A 26,433-nucleotide genomic window follows, 5' to 3' on the forward strand; every position below is an offset into this window, starting at 1 on the left:
AAATGCCCACCCTCCTGTCCTGCATGTAGGCAACTGTATCCCTGAGTAGCATGAAGCTAACTGAGATTTTCCTCCCAGGTTCAATACAAACAAAAACAGAAAATGCTGGAAAATCTCAGCAGGTCTGACAACATCTGTGGAGAGAGATTAGAGACAACATTTCGAGTCTGGGTGACCCTTTGTCAGAGTCATCCAGACTTGAAATGTTGGCTCTATTCCCTCTCCACAGAGGCTGCCAGACCTGCTGAGATTTTCCAGCATCTGCAGTATTTTGCCTTTATCTCAGGGCAAACAAATTATATACTTTATGCATAAAATATCAGAAAGAACGTTACAAAACATTTCAAAGTGGCCACCACACAAAGTGCAATAATATTCAGATTCTCCACATACATCATGTTGCATTCTTGAGGTGCTTCAATACAGTTAAAGAAATGTTACAGACATTTCAAAATAGTTATTACCAATGATGCAAAGTGTTTAAGTTATCCGCCTAGAACAAGGTACAGTACAAACAAACGTTTTAATACATTTTTACTCCTTTTTTGAAGTTACAAAGCCAATGCTTAGAGTGGACCAGGCAAACCCAAATTCATCTCCTTGCTTGCTCCAAAAAACCAAATTCAAATTGAATCCAATTCATGGACCCCCATCAAGATCCAAGCTAATAAGATAAGGCATTGCATCTTGGGCTTGATCTGAGCCAAAAGGCCAATAATTAACAAACAGCAAATTGCACCCTTGCATTCTCTGCTCTCTGTGAAGCCCCACTTGGAAGGGACAGTGTCCCCTCACATGCAGCACCTAAGCACTAGAATCATAGAATCCCTACAGTGCAGAACATAGAACATAGAACAGTACAGCACAGAACAGGCCCTTCGGCCCACGATGTTGTGCCGAGCTTTATCTGAAACCAAGATCAAGCTATCCCACTCCCTATCATCCTGGTGTGCTCCATGTGCCTATCCAATAACCGCTTAAATGTTCCTAAAGTGTCTGACTCCACTATCACTGCAGGCAGTCCATTCCACACCCCAACCTCTCTCTGCGTGGGAGAGTGGGGAGAAGGAGGCCATTTGGCCCACCGAGTCTGCACCGACAACAATTCTACCCAGGCTCTATCCCCATAATCCCATGTTTTTACCCTGCTAAGCCTCCCTGACACTAGGGGGCAATTTATCATGGCCTGTCCACCTAACCTGCACGTCTTTGGACTATGGGAAGAAACCGGAGCACCCGGAGGAAACCCACGCAGACACTCGGGAGAATGTGCAAACTCCACACAGACAGTCACCCGAGACCGGGAATTGAACCTGGGTCCCTGGCACTGTGAGGCAGTAGTGCTAACCACTGTGCCTCCGTGCCGCCAAGGTGTTGGGTTTCCGTTGGTATTTTTCTTTAGCTCAGTCTGGGCAGAAATTACATGAAAGATTGAGGAATTTTAAATGGAAGTGACACTAAAACCACTGGTAGCTGTGTTTTCTGCAATCATTCCCACTGCATCAAGATTCAATTTGGCCAGATTGGGGCCCCACCCACGAAACTGGCCCCTCCCAGTGAGTGAAATTGCAAGATTCTGCAGATTGCTTATCATGCTCTTCAGCGTGTAGGTGCCAGGCAGCACATTTTAAAGCTCTTTTCAGAACAAAAGATATTTAATTTGGTGAAATAGCTGACTAGTGTACCCCAGTGAATTGGTTCAGTGTTTCAGTATCTTTTAGTATTCATTGTCAGTGATTCAAAGCCTATGTGGCTCACAGGAGGAGGGCTACACTCCCGCATTCAAATAATTATTTTTGCTGCAAAACCCATTTCCAGCTCTAATTGCGCCCGGTGACCACTCTTCACAATATCAAAGAATATTTGTAATGGTAAAAGGGTTGAAAGGGTAACTATTATTATTATTCACGGAAGAATTTATGTTTAAAATTGTGCAAAGCACATTTTGGGAACATTTTTCTGACTGAATCCAGAGAATCCCTACAGTGCCATTTGGCCCATCAAGTCTGCACCTGCTGTCCCCTACCCCTGTGATCCCATGCATTTACCATGGCATATCTTTGGACATTGAGGGACAATTTAGAATGGCCAATCCACCTAATCTCCACATTGTTGGACACTAAGGGGCAATTGAGCATGGCCAATGCACCTAACTTTCACATCTTTCGACTCTGGGAGGAAACCCACGCAGACACGAGGAGAACGTGCAAACTCCACACAGACAATCACCCGAGGCCGGAATTGAACCTGGGTCCCTGGCGCTGTGAGGCAGCAGCGCTAACCACTGTGCCACCGTGCCGCCCAAAGTGGACCAAAAGTGGAAGATTTACCTCGATTCAGCCATCATGAGGAGAGATGGTGACGTGATGGTGTTATCATTGGACTAATGATCCAGAGGCCCAAACTTATCTGGGGACAAGGCTTCAAATCTCACTGCAGCAGCCTGGTGAAATTTAAATTTAGTTAATTAATAAATCTGGAATTGAAAGCTAGTCTTGGTAATGGTGACCATGAAACTATCACCGATTGTCGTATCTGATACACTAACATCCTTCAGGGACATAAATAGTCTCACAACACCAGGTTAAAGTCCAACAGGTTTATTTTGTAGCATGAGCTTTCACAGCACCTGATGAAGGAGTGGTGCTCCGAAAGCTTGTGCTACCAAATAAACCTGTTGGACTTTAACCTGGTGCTGTGAGACTACTTACTGTGCCCACCCCAGTCCAACGCCGGCAACTCCACATCATTCTTCAGGGATGAAAATCTGCCGTTTAATTGGTCTGAACACCAAACCCATAGCGAGCTGGTTGATTCTTAACCGCCCCTTGAAATGGCCTAGCAAGACATTTAGTAGTACCACACAGCCCACACAGTGGGTGTACCTACATGGACTGCAGCAGCTCAAGAAGACAACTCACTGCCATCTTCTCAAGGGCATTTAGTGAGTGACAATAAATGCTGGTCTAGCCAGTGGCGCCCAGATCCCATTAAAGAAGGCACAGTGTTTAACACTGCTGCCCCACTGCGCCAGGGACCTGAGTTCAATTCCAGCCTTGGGTGACTGTGTGGAGTATGCACATTCTCCCTGTGTCTGTGTGAGTTGCCTCTGATGTGCAGGTTAGGTGGATTGGCCATGGTGAATATGTGGACTTTGGGGGATGGGATGGGGGAGTGGGCCTGGATAAGATGCTCTTTCGGAGAGTTGCTGCATACCTGATGGGCGGAATGGCCTTCTGCACTGTAGGGATTCTATAGTTCTAATTACTCAGTCAGCATGTAGCCGAGGCAATGTGATCATAGAATCATAGAAATCCTACAGTGCAGAAAGAGGCCATTTGGCGCATCGAGTCTGTACCGGCCACAATCCCACCCAGGCCCTAACCCCATATCCCTACATAATTACCCACTAATCCCTCTAACCTATGCATCTCAGGACACTAAGGGGCAATTTTAGCACAACCAATCAACCTAACCCTCACATCTTTGGACTGTGGGAGGAAACCGGAGCACCCGGAGGAAACCCATGCAGACACGGGGAGAATGTGCAAACTCCGTACAGACAGTGACCCAATCCGGGAATTGAACCTGGATCCCTGGAGCTGTGAAGCAGCAGTGCTAACCACTGTTTAACCATGCCACATGATCTTCAGGAAACCATGGCCTAAATCTTCCAGTCCCGCCCGCCTTGGGAATTGTCGTGGGTGAAATGGATAATTTGACTGACCTCGAGTGGGAATTGCCAGTCCCCGGGTTGGGCAGAACTGGAACCGCGCCCCCCCTTCCCCATCCCCATCCCCACCCTGTGTCTTTTCAAAGTCGGCTACTTCCACTCTTCCTGAGCTTCACACATGTGAGAATTTTGGGTTCATTCTGCCGTGACTCTGCTTATCCTAAAGCTGGAAAAGGTTGGAGTGAATATGTCCACTTCTCAACACAAACAATCTTTCCTCAGTATCACAAATATCAAGGTGAAAACACTTGAGGTAAATACTTGGGCTTCAGGTAAGAGCATTGTTTCCTGATCACACATGCTAGGAATGTAGCTGTTGTGTCTATCCCAAGTTTTCCATTCAATTATTTCAAATCATGGGGTGTGTGAGCCAACGTATGAAGTTCTGATGTGGTACCACTAAGCTGATAATGAGGGTGGTTGTCTAACAGATCGAGTCTTATTACCAAGTGTCTGACAATGAGGGTGAGGCGTGCGACAGTGGAAGTGTTATAACCAAGCGTCTGAAATTGAGGGAAGGGTATAACAGAGAGGGAGTTTTATAACTGGTAATGACAGCATTTGAGCGCAACATTGAATTATAACCGCAGGCCTGTTAGTGAGGCTAGCTTGTGTGTTAGATTATAACTGGAAGCATCACCATGCATAGTCCATAATATAATGTTGGGTGCTGAATCCTTCAGAATCCTGGACCACACAACCCAATCCCACCAGTGCTGATTTTCCAGTGGTTGTTACTCAGACAGATGTTTAGTGGTGTAATCTGTTGTGCCCCTGTCATTTTCCATGGTCAATGCCCAATGGGCTGATGTACACCCCACCAACACCCATTAATCTTATGAGACAAACACAGCCTTTGCAGTGGTTAGGCCTCAGGCACTAAGCTGAGACATCTTGCAGTGTGATGGTACACAAGTCTCACCACCAACATTTAACATTTTCAATCCAAAATATACGTTCTCCACAGGAAGTTGGAACCCGCCTCTGCGGATCACCAAAGCTTGCCAGAACAAGTCACACTTACTGCAGTTGGTGAGGCCATGCCTGGAGTATTGTGTGCAGTTTTGGTGTCCTTGCTATTGAGGGAGTAGAGCAAAGGTTTACCAGGCTGTTTCCTGGGATGGCAGACCTGTCATATCAGGAGAGACTAAGTCGGTTAGGATTGTATTCATTGGAGTTGAGAAGAGTGAGGGGGGATCTCATAGAAACTTATAAAATCCTAACAGGATTAGACAGGGTAGATTCAGAAATGTTCCTGATGGTGGGTGAGTCCAGAACTAGGGGTCATAATTTGAGGATAAGGGACAAACCTTTTAGGACTGAGGTGAGGAGAAATGTCTTCACCCAGAGGGCAGTGAATGTGTGGAATTCACTACCACAGGAAATAGTTGAGGCCAAAACGTTGTGTGATCTCAAGAAGAAATTAGATGTAGCTTTTGGAGCTAAAGGGATCAGGGGTCATGGGGGGAAGGAGGGAATCAGGATGGTGATTTTAATGATCAGCCATGATCAAAATGAATGGCGGAACAGGCTCAAAGGGCTGAATGGCCTACTCCTGCTCCTATTCTGGTTTGGCACGAGAAAGGGAGGCCAGAAATGCAGCCAAGGGCAGGGCACTTCAGCAGTCAGCAAGCCCTGGCTTACTGTCAGTGGGTGCCATGTTCGAACATAGATTTCAGAAGGAAATTGGATAAATACGTGAGTGAGCAAAATTTGCAAGGCTATATAAGGAAAGAGTGGGATTGATCAATTAGCACTTTCAAAGAGCTGGCCCAAGCATAATGGGCCGAATAGCCTCCTTCTGCACTGTAGGGATTCTATGGATAAATCTCACTTGGTCAGGACATAGACTGTGGAGAAAGTACATCTTGTTCCTCTTGCCCCACTGTGTGCAAAAACACGGGGACCACAGTTGCCAGCACCTGCAGGATGCATTCCTGGGGTGAGATTTTACAGACCTTCCAGGGGCTGAGCTTTACAGCCCTGTCGCGGCCGAGGTGGGGTTGGAAAATATGGCAGGTTGTACTGCCTGCGGCATCTTCCAGTCCCGCCGAAGCCAATGGACCTTTGAACAACCTGCCATATTTTCCAACCCCACCTCGGCCGCGACAGGGCTGTAAAGCTCAGCCCCTGGAGGTTTAATCGCATGATCTCCTGCCTCTGAATGCCCCCAAGCACCCACCACTGGTTACTGGCCTCAATCATTCACGTTGCGAACTCCTACACCAAATGGAAAGCAAACAGGCTCTTAATCACCCTTTGGGTGGCGTCTGACTGTCAGCGAACCTTTTTATTGCAGCTCCAATATTTTTGCAACGAATAAGCGAAAGGAAATGTTAACAAAGTCACAGATGAATTTTTTCTGATATTGCTGATTGCTGTAATTTCTTTCCCCACAGTTACTTGTAGCAATGTCCGAGAGATTAATCTTTAATACTTGGAGATTCCACCTCAATTCTAGAGCGCTGGTAATCTTAATGCTGAGTGGGTTTGAAAAAGTGCCCTCGTTGTGACAGAGGTCGAGTTATAATGAGTATAGGGTCCATTAGATGGATAGTGTTATAACAAGAGTGCGATATGCAGTCCAACTCTTCACTTTCGCAGTAATTGACTTTATGCGCTATTTGAAAAGGGCACATTGTGAGTGAATATGCTGCGTTTCGATATGATTAAATGGATAATATTAGCATAAAGATGTATTTGCGTGGAGGAGTCAGGCTTGGGGAGATAAGGAGAACATTTCTGCAAACAGAATGCCTAGTTTCCTATTGTTGTACCTGTAAAACCCTTCGGGGTGGGGAGAGATAAGTGCAGCTGATTGTGAGGTGATTAATCTGTCTGTCACAGAAATGGGATTCACATTAAGTGGAATATACATTGAAAGTGCAGCGAGACTCCCGCAGACTGAGATAAACACACAGCCGCCAGTCCCAGTTATACCGGGGAAAATGAGGCCATTTTCCATGGCTGTAAATGCAGCTTGGCCTCTCCGTCTTGCTTGAAGGTGGATTAAAGGGGCACCATCTTTTATTGAGGTGCTCAGTAAATGAGTTTTGTTCGGGGTAATGGTTAAGCTGCCGTTTGACTCCCATCAACTGTCACTATGCCCATGTTTAGCCAACCTTTTCTAATTTTCCTTAATGTAAACTTTCTATGGTCCCCGTTCGAAGATGTCGGGAGTTTGGTTACAGCAATGAAAACAAGTCGAACTGCAGCTCCTCTACTGTGTCAGTTGGTAAATGCACAGCTGATGTGGGTGGACAAAGCTGATCAGGGAAGCTCAGTTTGATGAGGGGCTGTGTGAAGTTAGCTGATTTTAGCCTCTGCAGACGATCTCCCACCTTCCCCTTCCATCAACATTAGCTCAGCCTAAACTCTGTTTCCCTTATAATGCCTGTTCTGTTTGAGGTCAGCTTTCTGAGTCTAACCCACCTCCTCCCCCCCAGGCCAGGATATGGGCAATGCTGCATTTCTAGGCTACACCTGGGTGCTTAAGGTTGGGTCACTGATTGAATAGCAGCAATTCCTGCAGTGCTGGTGTTCCTGCAATAATGTGATTAGGCAAAGAACTCTAGCACTACCATATGATATGGGTGGCACAGTGGTTAGCACTGCTGCCTCACAACACCAGAAACCTGGGTTTGATTGCCTTGGGTGACTGTCTTTGCGGAGTCTGCATGTTCTCCCCGTCTCTGCGTGGGTTTCCTCCGGGTGCTCCTGTTTCCTCCCACAGTCCGAAAGACGTGCTGGTTAGGTGCATTGGCCACGCTAAATTTTCGCTTGGTGTACCCGAACAGGTGCTGGAGTGTGGTGACTTTGGGATTTTCACAGGAGCTTGCATCACGTCCTGTTCACCCCTTTGCCCACTTTCTCCTTGACTGAGTCACTGAATATTCCCATTTTAAATGTCTCACCCTCGTGTCTCTCCAAAGTTTCACCCTTCGCCACCATTGTAACCTCCGCCAGCTCCACAACCCTGTGTTCCAATTCTAACCCCTGTGCACCCCAGCAGTGACAATTCCTTTTGCTGCCTAGACCCCAGACTCTGAAATTCCCCACCTCTTCATCTCCCTGCTCCTTTAAAGCACTCCCTAAAACCTTACTCTTTGACTATCCACATTCAGCTGACATAATGGGCGGAATTATCCTGTCCCACCTGCCACGGGAATCGTAGCGGGTGGGACACGGACTATGTAAAGGTCCGTTGACCTTGGGTGGAATTTTCCGGTTTTGGGGCAAGTACGGCCAGAAAATGCCACCCGATGACTGTTTATGTAGCTCAGTATAGAGCAGAGAAGATACAGGAGATATTTAAGGGAGATGCCATCTGTGCAGCATGTATATATAAATACATGGGTTTGGGGTGCGGACTGCCCCTTTAAGAGTGCGGGTCAGGTGACTCCTGGGCAATTAGCTCCGCCCAGTGTGGGAGCCTATTGGGCACTCAGACCTAACTGTGAATGAGTGTACACCAACAATAAAGAGCTCCCAGTATTGAAGTATATGAGCCTACCTTGAGATTCTTTATGGTTCTTAGTCAATAAGGGCATGTAAAATAGAATGACATCTGTGCTGCAGTGGGAAATAATTGTCCATTGGTACTACTCTTTATTGCTGTTATTGCAAAATGCAAGTCTGGATGTAAAGTTACAGTGAGAATTTTCTTTTTGTACACTGAGGCCTAATGCCTGTTCTGTTTGAGGTCAGCTTTCTGAGTCTAATTCCCCCCAGGCCAGGGTATGGGCAATGTTGCGTTTCTAGGCTATACCTGGGTGTCCTTAGGAGGTGTTGGTTGGGTCTCTGCTTGAATAGCTGCAATTCCTGCAGTGATGGTGTTCCTGCAATAATGCAGCTAAGTAAAGAATTCTAGCACTTCCACCATATGATATGGGTGGGATAGTGGCACAGTGTTTAGCACTGCTGCCTCACAGCACCAGGAACCTGGGTTCAATCCCCTTGGGTGACTGTGTGGAGTTTGCACGTTCTCTCCGTGTCTGCGTGGGTTTCCTCTGGGTGCACTGGTTTCCTCCTACAGTCTGAAAGATGTGCTGGTTAAGTATATTGACCACACTAAGTTCTCCCTCAGTTTATTTATTAGTCACAAGTAAGGCTTACATTAACACTGCAATGAAGTTACTGTGAAATTCCCCTAGTCGACACAGTCCGCTGCCTGTTTGGGTCACTGCACCTAACCAGATGCCAGCATGTGGCAACAGGGGGATTTTCACAGTAACTTCATTGCAGTGTTAATGTAAGCCTATTTGTGACACTAATAAATAAACTTAAACTTTATTTATGCATTGCTCCAAGACAGAGTTCAAAATCTAAGATAATGAGGTGGTTGTTAAGGGCTCACCAGATTGGGTAAAGACAATGGCAAATCCAACTTTTTTCATATGTATGTTTTATTTTTCAGGTTCTCGGCTGCGTCTGGAAGACTCCGCGCCCCGAGTCATCGAGCATCCCTCAGACCTGATTGTGTCGAAAGGGGAGCCGGCTACGCTGAACTGCAAAGCAGAGGGACGGCCCCATCCCATCATCGAGTGGTACAAGGACGGTGAGCGAGTGGAGACACACCAGGATGACCCTCGCTCCCATCGCATGCTGCTTCCCAGCGGATCACTCTTCTTCCTGCGCATTGTGCACGGGCGGAGGAGCAAGCCGGATGAAGGTGTCTATGTGTGTCTGGCCAGGAATTACCTTGGGGAAGCGGTCAGTCGGAACGCATCGCTGGAAGTAGCAAGTAAGTGTCCGGGTGAAAAGGGCCCCTCCCTCCGCCACCTTCCTTGTGATGCACTGTCCCAAACACCTATCTTTATGATCCAATAGGCCTCGGGCTAAACACATGCCTTCAAGAAGTGTCATTCAGGAATTAGGCAGCGTTGTCTTAAACATGGGGAGACTAGAGAAGCTCAGACCTTAGCGCAGAGAATATTGAGCAGAGATTTAAGAGCGGTGTCCAAAGTTATGACTGGATTTGATGGTTCAGAGAGGGAGAAATTATTTTCACTGCCAAGAGAGCCAATTGCCAAGGACACCGATTTAAGACATTTGACAAAAGATCATAGGAATTAGGAGCAGAAGAAGGCAAATTTAAGTCCTTCGAGCCTGCTCCACCATTCAATCAGATCATGGCTTGATCTCTCCCTGGTCTCAAATCCACCTCCCAACCTGTTTTCCACATCCTCTTATCCCTTTTTTTATTAGAAATATATCTATGTAGATATACTTAGGTTCTAGGCTAAGAACCTAAGCGTAAGAGGAGGAATGTTTTTCTATAGTGATCTGATCTGCCTGAAAGAGAGGTGGAAGCAGATTCAATAGTGACTTCCAAAGCAAATTGCAAAAGTGATGGCAAAAGGAAAGATTTGTAGGTCTACGGAGAGAGAGCAGGAGAGTGGAGAGCTAATATGGTAGCTTTTTCATAGAGCCAGTACAGGCACGATGGGCCAAATGGCCTCATATGGTAAAAATGATTCTGTGAATTCAACATTCTTTCTGTGCTCTGATCCCAGGGACTGTTTCGGTCCCATCGGTTTGTTTGAACTTGGATAGGACATTGACTTCAATCTCTCCATTTATAAGAGGGACTCCATTTGCTGTAGGAAGTGATGCTGAATTTCCAATTCATTAGAGATGGCAGCTATGAGCGATTATAATTGGAGCCAGCCCCTTGTCCCAAGCATCCTCGAAACCCTTTTCACGCCGAGTGTTTATCAAATGTCGTTTGGTTGAGTTAAGCCATTGATCAGTCGATCAATATTGCTCGGCTGAGCATTGCAGCTTCCAGCTAGCAGAGGCCAAAGGTCAACGCTCACAGAACATTAACACCCGAATTGCAATGTCAGTGTTTGCGAGGTGTTACAGCCTTGTGGGCTGCGACTGACAGGCCCACGCCATTAGGACAACCTCAAGCCACAGTTTCCCATTTTGCTGACAGCTCATGTCAAAAGCCTTTAACGCTTTGAGGACTGAAATCTGTTTGCCTCAAAATGACAAGATGTGTCATGTTTATTTCTATTGTGTAAGCTGCTCGGAGCTGGACTTTCGAGAGTGTGAAAATGTATTGAGGGTCTCTTCAGTAATGCTGCAACCCTACACCCCTCCAGCATTAGGAGATCAATGCCCAAGCACCAAGGCTGGGGGCACCACTGCAGCCACCCCGAGAGACAGTAAGGAATCTTAAAGTGACAAGAGCCTCCTGTCTTACTGTCCCTGGCAGAGATTCAAGGCTGAAGCAACTCATTGAATGGGAGCTACTTTGGAGGAAGTGCAGTCTTTCCCCGAGATGCTGTTCCTTTGTTGCTGAACTTCGAGGTACAAATGCCCCTTCCCGCTACACCTACCCTTGCCTTCAACCCAAGAGAATGCCCGTAACCAGGGCGTGGCCCAGGGAAAGGGGACAGCAGGCTGGCCCCAGCCTCCCTGTTGGCATTTAGGTATTGGTGGATGGAGAAGGGGTATTCAGTTGGGCATTGCAACAAGGAAAGGGGAGAAACACCTTGAGCAGGGAAGAGGGTTGGCAACTGGCTTCATTGCTCTGTTTTCCCATTGACTTCCATCACTCGATGGGCTGAATGGCCTAACTCTGCTCCTATATCTTATTATCCAGCATGATTATGGGAATGATAGCGGAATATAGTCAGCCCTCAGCGTCGTAAGAAAGTCCATCATTCCCAGTTTGCATTTTATGGAATTTTTAAATCCTAAAAGGGAGCCTTCAAACTGTGCCAGTTCCAGGAAAGAGCAGATCCAAATGGTGTATAAGGCAGGAAGCTCGGAGCTCTGTCGTAATGTTTGTATTACAGTCCCAGCGCAAGATTGTTAGCTAGCATCACCCTGCTCTCCATACCCAGTGCCAGGGACCCGGGTTTATTCCGGCCTCGGGTCACCGTGTGGAGTCTACACATTCTCCCCGTATCTGTGTGGATTTCCTCCGGGTACACTCCGGTTTCCTCCCACTGTCTGAAAGACGTGTTGCTTCGGTGCGTTGGTTATGCTAAATTCTCCCTCAGTGTACCCGAACAGGCGCCAGAGTGTGGGAACTAGGCGATTTTCACAGTAACTTCATTGCAGTGTCAATGTAAGCCTACTTGTGACACAAATAAATAAACTTAAGCTTAAACGTAGCAGCGTGGGTTCCCACTTTCGGCCCCAGTGACTTCAGCCAGATGTTTCCATTTAGGTGGAGACCAAAGCTAGGGGGCCATAAATGTAAAACCATGAATAAATTCAGTGGGGAATTCAGGAGAAACTTCTTCACTAAAGAACTCCCTTGCTCCTTGAGGTCAATAAAATGGATGCATTTAAGGGAAAACAAGATGAGTTCATGAACTTTTTAAATTCATCCATGGGATGTGGGTGTCGCTGGCTAGGCCAGCATTTATTGCCCAACCTTAATTACCCTTGACAAGGTGGTGGTGAACTGCCTTCTTGAAATGCTGCAGTCCATGAATGGTGTAGGCACACCCACAGTGCTGTTATGGGGGTGAGTTCCAGGATTTTGACCCAATGACAGTGAAGGAATGGCGATATATTTCCACGTCAGCGTGGTGACTTGGAAGGGAACTTCCAGATGGTGGTGTCCCATAGAATCCATAGAATCTCTACAGTGCAGATGGAGGCCATTAGGCCCATCAAGCCTGCACTGACAACAAGCCCACCCAGGCCCTATCCCTGCAACCTCACGTATTTATCATGCTAATCCCCCTGACACTTAAGAGACAATTGAGCATGGCCAATCAACCTAACCTGCCCATCCTTTGGACTGGGGGAGGAAACTGGAGCAGGCGGAGGAAACCCGCGCAGACACGGGGAGAACGTGCAAACTCCACACAGATAGTGACCCGAGGCCGGAATCGAACCCGGGTCCGTGGTACTGTGAGGCAGCAGTGCTAACCACTGCGCCACCCATCTGCAAACCTTGTCCTTCTAGATTGGAGGAGTTGTGGGTTTGGAAGCTACTGTCTAAAGAACCTTCGAGAGTTCCTGCAGTGCATCTTGTAGATGGTGCGCACTGCTGCCACTGTGTGCTGGCGGTGGAGGGAGTGGATGTTTGTGTATGGGTGTCAGTCAAGCAGGGCTGCTTTGTCCTGGATGGTGTTGAGCTTGGAGAAAGGAACAGAAGGTTACACTGATGGGGGCGACACAATGGAAGGAGGTTCATGTGGATTATAAACTCCAGCATGGACCAGTTGAGCTGAATGGCTGTTTCTATGTTCCCTACTCAATATAGTCCTGTGTATCCCGAGAGTGATTATTAATGTGGCACGGGAAAGGTTGGTTGCAGAATGGAGTCTGAAGCTGCTGACTATACATGTTCAGGCTGTGCTATAAATACAGATTCCTCCCTTGTGCCTGCACCTCATGCTTTCGAATCTTCTAAAGAGTCAGCATTTGCTATTTTGATTTTTTTATTTCACTGAACTTCATTTGTTAAATTCAATTTTGGAAGGGTTTTGCCTGAAAGTGACACTTTGCAACATTAATCACAAACGTGTTACTCTATTGGGGTGAAATTTTTCTTTTTGATCCATTTTAATTTAACCAGCCTTCAGTATAAAGGAAGGAGGAGCTTTTGAAGCGTGATCGCTGTTGCAATATAGGAGCCCTGACATTCGCTTTGCACACAGCAAGATCCCACAAACCGATAATCACCAGCTGAGCTGTTTTTTTTAGTGATGTTGGTTGAAGGATAAATGTTGGCCAAGTCACTAGAATTCTTCTTTGAAATACTGCCGGGGTAACTTATGCACCCACCTGAGAGAGCAGGCAATGCTTTGGGTTCTGCAAAGGCGGGTACCTCTGACAGTGCAGCACTCCGTCAGCACTGCAGTAGAGTGTCAGATTCGTATGTGTTCCAGTCACAGGAGTGGGACTGGTTCTCTGACTTGGAGGTAAGAGTGTTTACCTGGATAGTGTTGATCACCGTGACTCCCAGTACTTGGATCATATTTACCTACATATGATCTGTGGTTGTACAATTGATCCTGCTGAAGTTGTGGCAATTTGTCTGAAGCCACAAATTGCAGCAAAACTTGCTCAGGTGATGGAGACCATGGGATCCTGTTGTGTGTGTGCGTGCACGTGTGTGTGCGTGCACGTGTGTGTGCGTGCACGTGTGTGTGCGTAAGAAAGAAGATACACATACAAAACTAGAAACAGATTTCGCACTGATGATGAGGAGAGAATTCATTCACAGTAATTAGACAGTTACATGGGTAAGATGGGTATCGAGGGACATGGGCCAAATGTGGGCAATTGGGATTAGCTTAGTGGTTTTTAAAAAAAAGGCAGCATGGACAAGTTGTGCCAAAGGGCCTGTTTCCCTGCTGTAAACCTCTGTGACTCTATGACTGACAGGGAAAGATCAAAAGAGAGAATCACAGTCATAACTAAGAGAAATAAATATAACCACGGACAGGGCCTGAAGCCAAGCCAGGAATGGACAAGGCTTCATTTGGTTGAATAGTATCACAATTTCCATACAACTCACTTGAGAAAGTCCAGTGGAACTGCCTCCGGGGTCACAGTGGGCAACCAGAGGTTAGAGGTCAGAAGTTGTTTAAACCAAGAGGTTTTCTATTTCCCTGACCCATCACCGCCTGACAGCTAAAGTGTCCTTTCTGAGGTGACACATGTCACGGCTCCTTCGGAATGGAGGGGGTCAGTGATGGATAGGAACTGACAGACATGTTACAAAAACGTTCAGAACTGATATAAATTGAACACGCATTGGAGTACAGCTCTGGACAGAAGCCATTCAAGCAAACAAAGAGTATCAAATTTTAATTTAAAAGGGAAATAAACAGAATTGTTCTCGGAAGTAGTTTTACCGTTTGCAAAAAGGACAAATACAAAGGTTTCACTGTTACGGAATGGTTCTGATGGCTCGGGGGTCTGTGTATTGTCAGGTTTGGTGTTGAACCCCACAGATCATGAATGTTGATATCTGGGGGAGGGAGGGAGGGGGGGGGGGGGCGCAGGTGTGAGACAGGATCAGGCTCAGGTGTAAATCTCATTGACTGCACTCCAGTACTTGCATAACTGGTCAAGGCACAGGAAGAATGGGCAATTTACCACAGGGCAGTCGGCACTTACAGGAGAGGAAGGGCGCACTGGTCAGTTACCTGACCGTGGATCCATGTGTGATTTTGGAAGAGTGGGAGTGTAAAACTTTGCACACAAAATCATGAATGGAATAAACTTGAGTTCACCTTCCACATGACAAAGCTTTACACTGGGAGCACTGAATTGTAAAATTTACTCTGATCATTCTTCTCACATTTGGAAAAGAGAGAATTGATTGGAATTCATTATCACAACTTGGAAATGTAACATTTAACAGCTCTGGAGATCTGGGCCTAATTTTACGCCTGATAAGTACCTGCTATTGTGGAAGTCTTATTAAACCCCTCCTTGCGTGGCTGAGGCCTTGCATCGCCAAGGTTACTCAACCGCTTCTTATCTGTTCCTGCCCCCGAGTCCAGATTTGAATGAAGCTGTTAAGTCATTGTATCTGCTAATGGTTTTATGGAGACTCAGCCTTGGCAAACACAGGAAAATTGGTCCTTATCACCTTTTGAGATAAATTATTGTACACCTGTGACCTACGTTGGTGGCCAAGACAGCAGCACAGGACTGAGCGTTACAAGCACAGCAGAGTGGCACATCACGTTCCAGATTTCTCTGTATGCAGGAAGGTAGTACTGGCAACTCTTCTCTGTAGGAAAGAGAAGGCTGAAATGTAACCCGACTGAGGCCCTTAAAGTTCATACGAACATTGATGATAGGAGCAGAAGTAGACCATTCGGCCCCTCGAGCCTGCTTCGCCATTCGACAAGATCATGGCTGATCTGTTTGTCCTGCAAGTTCTGCATTTCCTTTTTACCTCCGATGACCTTCAATCCTCTTGCTTCACAAGAATACCTCCGCCTTCAAAAGATTCAGTGATCCCACTTTCACCGCCTTGTGAAGCAGAGTCCCAAAGTCGCACAGCCCTCTTAAGAGAAAAAGCTTCTCCCCATCTCTGTCCTAAAAGGGAGACCCTTAATTTAAAAACAATGCACTCTAGTTCTGGACTCATCCACAAGAGGAAACATTCTTTCCACGTTGACCTTGTCAAGACCATTTGACAAAGGGTCATCTGGACTCAAAACGTCAGCTCTTTTCTCTCCTTACAGATGCTGCCAGACCTGCTGAGATTTTCCAGCATTTTCTCTTTTGGTTTCAGATCCCAGCATCCACTTTTTATCCAGAATCTTATATACTTCAATCAAGTCACCCCTCATGCCTCCAAACTCCAGTGGAAATGAGCCCAGTCTGTTTAAACTCTCCTCATGAGACAACCCATTCGTTCCAGTAATCAATCTAGTAAACCTCCTCTGATTTGCTTCTAACACGTTTACATCCAGAAATAAGGAGACAAAAACAGTTCACAGTATTCGAGATGCGGTCTGACCAGTGTCCTGTAATACTAAAGCAAAACATCCGTACTTTAGTTTGTAATTCCTCTCATAATAAAGGATAGCATTTCGTTAGCCTTCTTAATTACTTGGCGTGCCTGCATACTAACCTTTTGTGACTCATGCCAGCCCTTAACATCGAGGCAGCTTTTGATTGAGTGTGGCATTAAGGAGTCCGAGCAAAACTGGAGTCAATGGGAATCAGAGGGAAAACCTCCACTGGTTGTATTCATACCTGGCACAAAGGAAGATGGTTGTGGTGGTTGGAGGTCAAACATCTCAGCTGCAGGACATCACTGCAGGGTAGTGTCTGAGGCCCAAACATTTTCAGATGTTTCATCAATGAACTTGCTTCCATCACAGGGTCAAAAGTGGGGATGTTTGCTGATGAGTGCACAATGTTCAGCACCATTCACGACGACTCAGATGTTGAAGCAGTCCATGTCCAAATGCAGCAAGACATGGACAATATCCAGACTTGAGCTGACAAGTGGCAAGTAACATTTGCATCACAAAACTGCCAGGCAATGACCATCTCCAACAAGAGAGGGTCTAACCATCCCCCCTTGACATTCAATGGTATTACCATAGTTGAATCTCCCATTATCAACATCCTGAGGGATTCCACTGACCAGAAACTGAACTGAACCAGCCATATAAATACAGCGGCTACAAGAGCAGAACAGGGGCTAGGAATCCTGCAGCGAGTAACCCACCTCCTGACTCCCCAAAGCTTGTGCACCATTTACAAGGCACAAGTCAGGAGTATAATGGAATACACTCCCCTTCCTGGATGAGTGCAGCTCCAACAATACTGAAGAAGTTTGACACCATTCAGGACAAAGCAGCATGCTTGATTTCTACCTTTTCCACAAATAATCAATCTCTCCACCACTGACGAACAATGGCAGCTACAAGATACAGTGCAGGAACTCACCAAGGTTCCTGAGGGAGCACCTTCCAAACTCACAACTGTTACCATCGAGAAGGACAAGAGCAGCAGATACCTGGAAACACCACCACTTGGAGGTTCTCCTCTAATTCACTCACTATCCTGACTTGGAAATATATTGCCGTTCCTTCATTGTCACCGGGTCAAAATCTTGGCGCTGCCTCACTAATGAACCTGCACCTTAGAGACTGCAGCGGTTCAAGAAGCTCACCACCTTCTCAAGGGCAACTAGAGATGGGCAATAAATGCTGGTCTAGCCAACAATGGCCACGTCCCATAAATTAATTTAAGAAAGTTAAATGGACTAGAATACCTGGATCCCTCTGCACTGAGGAATTCTGCAGCCATTCTTCATTTAAGTAATATTCGTCTTTTTTATTCTGCCTGCTAAAGTGAACAGCTTCACATTCTCCCACATTATACTCCATCTGCCAGATTTTTCCCCACTCACTCAACCTTTTGATAGCAGTCAGCAACTTTCTTATGTCCACTTCACAACATACATTCCTACCTGTCTTTGTATCATCTACAAATTTATCTACCATGCCTTCATTCTCTCATCTAAGTAATTGATGTAATTGTTGAAGTCCCAGCACGGATCCCTGCGGACTCCACTTGTCACATCCTGCCAGTCAAAAAAAAGACCCATTTATGCCTACTCTTTGGCAGTGAACCAATCCTCTAACCAGGCTAGTATCTCACCCCCTACCCCATGGACTTTTATCTTCCGCAATGACCTGTGATGTGGCACCTTATCAAAGGTGATGTGGCAGCGGTAAATATAAGGTACTGAAGTCAATCATAAATGCAATAACAATGGGGAAGAAATCTCTTTATTCAGAAAGTGGTGAGTATATGGAAGTTGCAACCACTTGGAGTGCACAACAGAGATACACTTAAAGGGAAGCTGGATAACATGAGGCAGAATGAAATAATATGTTGACAGAGTTAGGTGAAGGAAATAGTGGGAGGAAGCTTGTGTGGTATGTAAACATCAGCATAGATCATTGGGCCGAATGGTTCTGTGTTGTAAATTCTATGCAGTTCCATATAAAAATAGGAAAATCAAGTGCAAATACATTCAGAGTGTCAGACATGATATCCTGGTGCAGATTGCACTATAGGTGAGTGAGAATCTGGTGCATATTGTTAGTGGAAGGAAACATTTTTTAATTCATTCGTGGGGCATGGGCGTCGCTGGCTAGGCCAGCATTTATTGTCCATTCTTAGTTGCCCTTGAGAAGGTGGTGGTGAGCTGCCTTCTTGAAACACTGCAGTCCACATGCTGTGGGTTGACCCACAATGCCATTAGGGAGTGAATTCCAGGATTTTGACCCAGTGACTGCGAAGGAACGGTGATATCTTTCCATGTCAGGATGGTGAGTAGCTTGGAGAGGAATTTGCAGATGGTGGCATTCCCATGTATCTGCTGCCCTGGTGGTTGATGTGGTTGATACCCTGAGCATGGCAAATGATTCACCTTCTTTCTTCGGGGGGGAAAAAAAAAAACAAAAGTCTGAGGACATGTACCAACCGATTCAAGAACAGCTTCTTCCCTGCTGCCATCAGACTTTTGAATGGACCTAAGTTGATCTTTCTCTATACCCTAGCTATGACTGTAACACTACATTCAGCACTCTCTGGTTTCCTTCTCTATGAGCGGCGTGCTTTGTCTGAATAGCGCTCAAGAAACAATACTTTTCACTGTAGACTAATACATGTGACAAAAATCAAATCAAAAAATAATCTAGAAGGACAAGGGCAGCATGTGCTTGGGAACAGCATCAATTCTAAGCTTCCCTCTAAATTAGTCACCATTCTAGCTTCAACATACAATGCCTCAAGTTAAAATGCAGAACTCCCTACTTAATGCCATAGACCGCAGCAGTTCTAGAAGGCAGTTCATCCCCACTTTCTCAAAGGTAACCCGACACTGGCAATACATGCCAGTCTCGTGAGCGACACCCACATTCCATGGATTAATTTTAGAACGAGGAGAGGAGATTACTGCAGGTTGGCTGATTGGAAATGCAAATCAATAAAGGGGATAGGATTCAAAGCACACTCCAGGCGCAATTTGTTGTATGCAGCATTCATACTGAGTCGCAGCTGAAGACTGAGAAGTGTTGCACTGTGGATAGCACACAATCGGTGTCAGTGATGAGTAATTACTCTGCACAGTCAGTAACCATTGACTGGCAAGTGCTTTGTGAGCATTGGGAAAGAAACTGTATCCTTTAGTATTGATTCCTTTAAATAGTTTAAAAACTGCGTGAGTGGTTTCTGTTTAGTTAAACCACACAGGAACATTTCTGGTAATTGATAGCTCGTCAGCATTTTATTCAGATCTGAGATATTTAAATTCAGCATTTTTGTGTGTGTGCGTGCGCGCGTGCGTGTGTGTTGAACTGTTGCTTTACGCTATGGCTCTGAAGCTACTGCATGAGTCGCAATGCATTATATTCTGTCATTAACTCTCTCAATCCTCCATCTCTCACACCACCAGCTCCCAATCTCAGCCGCTTCTATTGGGATCTAATGAGGGGAGGATTGACACTGTCTCAAAAGGTAACAAGGCAGAGAGCAGGTCAGGACAGGTCAGTGCCTGTAATTGGGAGAGACCAGGTAAAATAGTAGCATGTGGCTCAGTGGGCAGCAATATTGTCTCTGGCTCAGAGAGTGGTGGGTTAATGTCTCACTCCAGCATCTTGAGCATGAAATTCATGTTGACACTTGTACTGAAGGACCATCAAACTTTTAGAAGTGTTGTCTTTCCAATGGATGTTAAGTTATAGATCAATAGAATCATAGAAATCCTACAGTGCAGAAGGAGGCCATTCAGCCCATCGAGTCTGCACTGGCCACAATCCCACCCAGACCCCATCCCCATATCGCTACATATTTACCCGCTAATCCCTCAAACCTACACATCTCAGGACACTAAGGGCAATTTTTAGCATGACCAATTAACCTAACCCGCACATCTTTGGACTGTGGGAGGAAACCAGAGCACCCAGAGGAAACCCACGCAGACACAAGGAGAATGTGCAAACTCCACACAGACAGTGACCCAAGCCAGGAATCGAACCCAGGTCCCTGGAGCTGTGAAGCAGCAGTGCTAACCACTGTGCTACCGTGCCGCCCTTGTTGGGAGTTGGGAGAGTTAGCTCAAATGATAGAGCGCTTGCTTTGCGTGTGAGAGGTAGTGGCATTGATGCTCACACTCTCACTTTTGATTTTTGTTATCATGGGGAGGCAGTGGTGTAGTGGTATTGTCATTGGGCTAGTAATCCAGAGACCCAAGCTAATGTTCCGGGGACCTCGGTTCGAATCCCATGATGGTAATTTCAGGGCAATACGGTGACACAATGGTTAGCAATGCTGTCTCACAGCGCCAGGTACCCGCGTTCAATTCTGACCTTGGGTGATTGTGTAAAGTCTGCACGTTCTCCCCGTGTCTGCATGGGTTTCCTCTGGGTGCTCTGGTTTCCTCCCACAGTACAAAGATATTTGGGTTAGGTTGATTGGCCATGCTAAATTTCCCCTTAGTGTAAGGGGGATAAGCAGCGTAAGTGTGTGAGGTTATGGGAATAGGGCGTGGGTGGGATTGTTGTCGGTGCAGGCGTGATGGGCCGAATGGCCTCCTTCTGCACTTTAGGGATTCTATTCTATGTTCTGGTCAGAAATTCAATGGCCTGATTTTTTTAGTTGCTCAATGGGGAAGGGTTGAAATTGCGATTCATTTTTTCCTTTGATGCTCTTTGGTGTGGCAATTATTATTGATTGGAGGAATGCTACTGAGCGAATGAACTTTTAATAAGTGTCGTTGGCTCTGCTTACACTGTGCACTCTGGAGAGCTGTCTCCTTCTGTCCACACAGTCTGATGAATAAGGAAAGCTCAAAATCTATTGATTCCGAGCTTTAAAAAAGTGCCTCCGATCCTGCCATATGGGGCCAGTGCGACTGCGAGTCTTTCTGTCTCTGCTGAAGTGATTGAGGATGAACAGGTGTGTCGGGTTTCTCTTTAATCTCTTCATATCATTCCAGGACAAATGTTTGCTTTGACCTATTCTGCTTGACTGTAGTGACCTCCCTCGTGAATCGAGGCCACAATAAACAAGAGACATTTTACCGGGAGGGTTTTGTTCCCGGGACCATTGTGTACATACATTCAGTATATAAAACCACTCAACAATGTGGCATAAGGAATGTGATTTATCTGTATTAATGGCAGAACAAGTTTAATTGCCCTTCAGCTGAGACATTAGATCAAGGCCAATCCTCTACTTGGTCTAGAGATTCATTGGGGGGGGGATGTTCAAGGCCCTTGCGACAATAGTCAAAGAAAAGCAGGGAGCCCTCTCCATGTACTGGCCAACAACCCTTGCCACCAACATCTGTTGTGTTCAGTGGGTTTGCTGTCTTCAAGATGGGGTTGAATTTGATATTTCACATTCTCTGGAAAGATCAATTGCATGGTGAAAAAAGGAGCTTGTTTTTCCAAACAGGAATATAAAGAGATGTAATGAAATAATTCCTAGGACACATGGTTCATATAGTGCTGGAATATTGCCTTTGGCAAACATGAGAACTAGGAGCAGGAATAGGCCCATTGAACCTGATCTGCCATTGGATAATATCATGGCTGATCTGATTGTGACTTCAACGCCACTTTCATGGCTCCCGCATCCCTGCCCACCCCCGTCCCCCCCATAACCCTTGTCCATTAAATATCCACCCATCTCAGCCTTGAACATATTCAAAGACCCAGCCTCCACTGCTCTCTGGATGAGGGCTGACGAATGTAAAAAATAAGGATGGACAAATATAAACAGGCAGTTACTTGATAGCTCCTGGGGATCAGGATGGAGCAACTTAACGCAGATTTTTCGCAGGAGAAGAAGTGGCTTATGCAGAGCCCATGTTGGACTGGATTGTGTATGGCCAAAGAAATGGGTGTGCTTGATAAGGGGCCATGTGGCCTTTTTTATTCTGGAATTTCTGTCTATGATTAGAGATAAATGGACTTTGGTTCAGGATCCTGGGCAGTTATTTAGGCTGTAGCAGTGAAAACCTGCTTGGCCAGGTATTTTTTTCTCTTGCCCACATAGAGGAGAGGTCAAATAGATGCCTAAACTCCAGATCAATAGAGTCCAGTTGAGTCGGTCACAAGGTTAGATACTGTATCTCAGGAATGATATCAGATGTTGAACTCATGGCTCCCACACTGAGGTTAGACCGGCTCCACCATGGTGCAAAGCTAGGCTATTGATTTAAATTTGCGAACAAAGCAAATCTCTGCCCTCTACTTCTACCATTAGTAGTTTTGGGAGTGCTCATTCACTCATCGCAAAGGCAGGTGAAACCTTCCCTTACATGTGGCAAACTGTCAGCACAACACTGAAGCAATGAGAAACATGATAGATTTTCAATGTGTGTCCATTGTAGAAACTGCTCACTTCTCCACAGAGCATAACTTCCTGGTGCTGTGGGTAATTAAAGGGCATTTATTTGGGTGGGATGATGGCATACCAGAGCCCAGTTGCCTATGTGCCTCTGCCAGAGTTAGGTCCTGGATGGGAAGCCCATGGGCGCCCGTCCCGAAAAGCAGGTCTGGCAGCATTTGTGGAGAGAAGCAGAATTAATACTTCAGATCTAAGTGATCTTTCTACAGATACTGCCAGACCTGCTTTTCGGGATCTTTCTACAGACCTGCTGAGTTTGTCCAGCATTTTCTGTTTGTATTCCCGATTTCCAGCATCCGCAGTATTCTGCTTTTACCTCACAGCTTTCTCCCCATCAACGTCCATTGTCATGCCAGTCCCAGGTTTGTCAGTGCATACTTCAGTTACAAGAAAGTATTGACCCAGCTGTAGGTGGGCCTGTCGACATCGACTATGATAGATAAAACCATGCGCTCAGCTTGTCACCTCTGGGGAGGGTGGGGGGAAGTGGGGGAGCGGCATGATTCAATCAAAGGTCTGATCGAGGTCTTGACATTGGAAAGTGGGGAGAATGGGAAGGGGTGGATGCTGAGAGCCGGATTCCGTCCTCTGAGCTGAAACCTGATGCATGGTATTCGAGCAGTTACCAAAGAAGTAAAGCAAAAATCATTCACGCTCTTTGACTTCATAAAAATGATTCCCAAGAATGTTCGATCATACAAGACTCACCCTGCTCTTCCATCAGACCTGTTGGGTCATTATTGAGGGGGCTTGCTTCCTTCTGCTGGCCTGTGACACTTTTATTCTGACTGATTGAGCTGGCTATGATGACAGCTGACCTCTCTATACCAGAACTGCTGATTGGGTAGCATGTAGACGTGTCATCCTGAATACAGCCGGACCTGCGCTATCAGCATTGAGGGGAGACCAGTTTTGGGAGAGGACCCTGAAACCGGCATTAGACCCCAATGTAAAAAAGTTTAATATCTGCTGGAGCTGCAGGTCCTATGCATGTATAATTTAACAATATGGTGAGGAACATGCTTCTACTGAAGAATGTGTGCATGTGCATTGTTCACCATATTGGGTACTAAGGTGGCCATTTTATCGTGTAAAATGAGTGGGGCATCAATCAATTTCTTGGCCCTTCTGGGCCCATGTGTCTTGGCAGCTCTTGACATCTAATTTACTAGTTTGGCCATAGGTGTGACAGCCATTGATCTCTCGCTGAAGCGTCCCAGATCATTTAAAATAGCCCAGCTAACCAATCTCTGTCCAATTTAAAACCTTCAATCGTAATCTCCCTCCGTCTGTGTTCCTCTCTGAAGCATCCTGTCTGCCAACTCCTCGAGGTGGGACCCGGTGTGTTGGATTGGACAGGATTAGGAGGGGTTTGGAGGGAGAACACATCAGCGGTTGAGAGCAGATGATGGTCTCGGTGGGACTCTCATTGCTTTTCCTCACCTGGGGAAATCAGAGTGAATTCAGGCACAGAGAGGCCAGGCATTGATCGTGAGAGATAGATGTTGAAAAGAAACATCTGCCTTCATAAGAGTTGGCAGTGAGCGACATTGCGCAAAGTAATTGCAGCGTCTTGACTGACATGGAAGAACGTATCTGATATGAAAGAATGGATTCTGTATTGATTGCCATCACTACAATTAGTAACTGTCAGGCCGGGGAAACATTCGTGTCATTTTAGAGAAACGTACTGACGGAAATATTTCATCAAATATTTGATCATTCTTTTCACTTATTTGTTATTCCTGCAACTGGTGGGCTTGATAACTGACCAAGGTGGGCAACAAAGTGTCCTTGTTACTGGCTCACTGTTGGGGTGGTCAACAAACAACAGAGAGAATCATAGAATCTACAGTGCAGAAGGAGACCATTCAGCCCATCGAGTCTGCACCGACAATCCCACCCAGGTCCTATTCCCATAACCACGCATACTTACCCTCCTAATTCATTAAGGGCAATTTATAATGGCCAATCAACCTAACCCGCACATCTATGGACTGTGGGAGGAAACCGGAGCACCCGGAGGAAACCCACGCAGACACGGGGAGAAGGTACAAACTCCACACAGATGGTGACCCAAGGCCAGAATTGAACTTGGGTCCCTGGTGCTAACCATTGTGCCGCCCCAGAGGGTCAGAAAAATTCTTGACTGCTCGACTTGCATGCAATACAAGGCAGCGAAAATGTGCCTTGTTCTGCCACGTCACCTCAAGACAACTTAGAACTAGGCAGCTCACCCAGCACCTTCTCGAGGGCATTTTGGGGGAGGCAATAAATGTTGGCCTATCCAGCGATGCCCACAACCCTTGAATGAATAAAAAATGTTTTCAGATTTTAGGCTCATTTTGTTCTTTTATTTATTCTCCCTCAAGCCAGGGTACAGTTCCACAGCTACTGGATATTCTCTGGTATCTTGCCTGAGTGTTATAGTTATTTATGGACCCAGCCACTGTCGCCAGGCTAACCCTTCAGTCAAGCCTACTTCTGACCTCTCTGTCAAATGTGGGATCACTAGAATATCATCAAACTCCCTGGTGGATTTTTTTGTCCTGTTGTTCACTGACCCAAAGATCCTGAGGCCAACTGTAGAGAGCCCAATGGAAAACAAGCTGAGATCCGCTGACTCAATGCAGACTGAATCTGGGATCTTCCTCTGCACCACTTTGCGCAGTACGGTTACTAACTGAACCATCAGAGAGCTTTTAAAAAATGAGTGCAGACTAAAACGATTTAGATGCGAAAGATCATTTTGAGCATTTCATTCCTTGTTAAATGTTTTGGCTGAGATCCCTCCCGACCAACGCCCCCCCCCCCCCCCCCCCCCCCCCCCCCCCCCCCCCAACTTCTCAGTGGCAGCTGGCTACTGGCAGGATCTTCCAGTCCACTGATTTCTATGACATTTTGCGTGGCTCGCCCGTCCTGCTGCTGGGGGACCTGCCGCCAGGGAGTCGGCCTTTGGCAGGACTGGAAGATCCCACCGGTGGGAAGGGCTGGAAAATCCTGCCCTTTGTGGTTTTTTTTCCCTTTTGAAGCAAATTAAAACAGGAAAAAGAGAGAAATACTGGGATCAAAACCACAAAATGCTGGAAATAAGCAGCAGGTCTGGCAGCATCTGTGGAAACAGCAATGGATTTGACGTTTCAGGTGCATGGCCTTTCGTCAAAACTAGAGAAGGTCAGAGACAGAATGCTTCTTAAGACAGCACAGAGGTGGAGGAAAGGGCTGGAGAAGAACAATGTGGAATATCTGTGGTATGTGGAAGGAAGCAAGGTAAGGACAGAAGGGGTGATGGTGCAAGGCAAAGGGGCATAGTAATGGAACAAGTGAAAAAAGGATGTCGCAAGAGGAAATGTAAATGGGATTCGCAAAGTTGTCACCAATAGCTGTTGACTGAGAAAAGGTGAGTAGGTGTTAAATTAAAGTTTTAAATCTTATTTTTTCATGCCACATGTAGGCTTACACCAAGACTGCAATGAAGTTACTGTGAAAATCCCCTAATCAACACACTCTGGCTTCGGATACACTGAGGGAGAATTTAGCATGGCCAATAGGACCAGGCGACATGGTGGCACAGTGGTTAGCACTGCTGCCTCACAGCGCCAGGAACCCGGGTTCAATTCCGGCCTTGGGGTCACTTTGTGGAGTTTTGCACGTTCTCCCCATATCTGCGTGGGTTTCCTCCGGGTGCTCCAATTTCCTCCCACACTCCAAAGATGTGCGGGTTAGGTTGATTGGCCATGCTAAATTGACCATTAGTGTCAAGGGGATTAGCTGGGTAAATACATGGAGTTATGGGGATAGGGCCTGGGTGGGATCAG

The 26,433-nt window shown here is 46.2% G+C and overlaps 1 protein-coding gene across 1 annotated transcript in view; it reads left to right on the forward strand.

The window, feature by feature from the left end:
* Nucleotides 1-26,433, forward strand: part of robo3 (roundabout, axon guidance receptor, homolog 3 (Drosophila)) — a 322,494-nt gene that overhangs the window by 42,804 nt on the left and 253,257 nt on the right. The window contains exon 2 of the mRNA XM_078198844.1: nucleotides 9,150-9,476. Within this exon, the coding sequence (XP_078054970.1) occupies nucleotides 9,150-9,476 (327 nt within the window). The remainder of the gene's footprint in view (nucleotides 1-9,149; nucleotides 9,477-26,433) is intronic.

This window comes from Mustelus asterias, chromosome 27 (assembly GCF_964213995.1).
Source record: "Mustelus asterias chromosome 27, sMusAst1.hap1.1, whole genome shotgun sequence".
Lineage (NCBI taxonomy): Eukaryota > Metazoa > Chordata > Chondrichthyes > Carcharhiniformes > Triakidae > Mustelus > Mustelus asterias.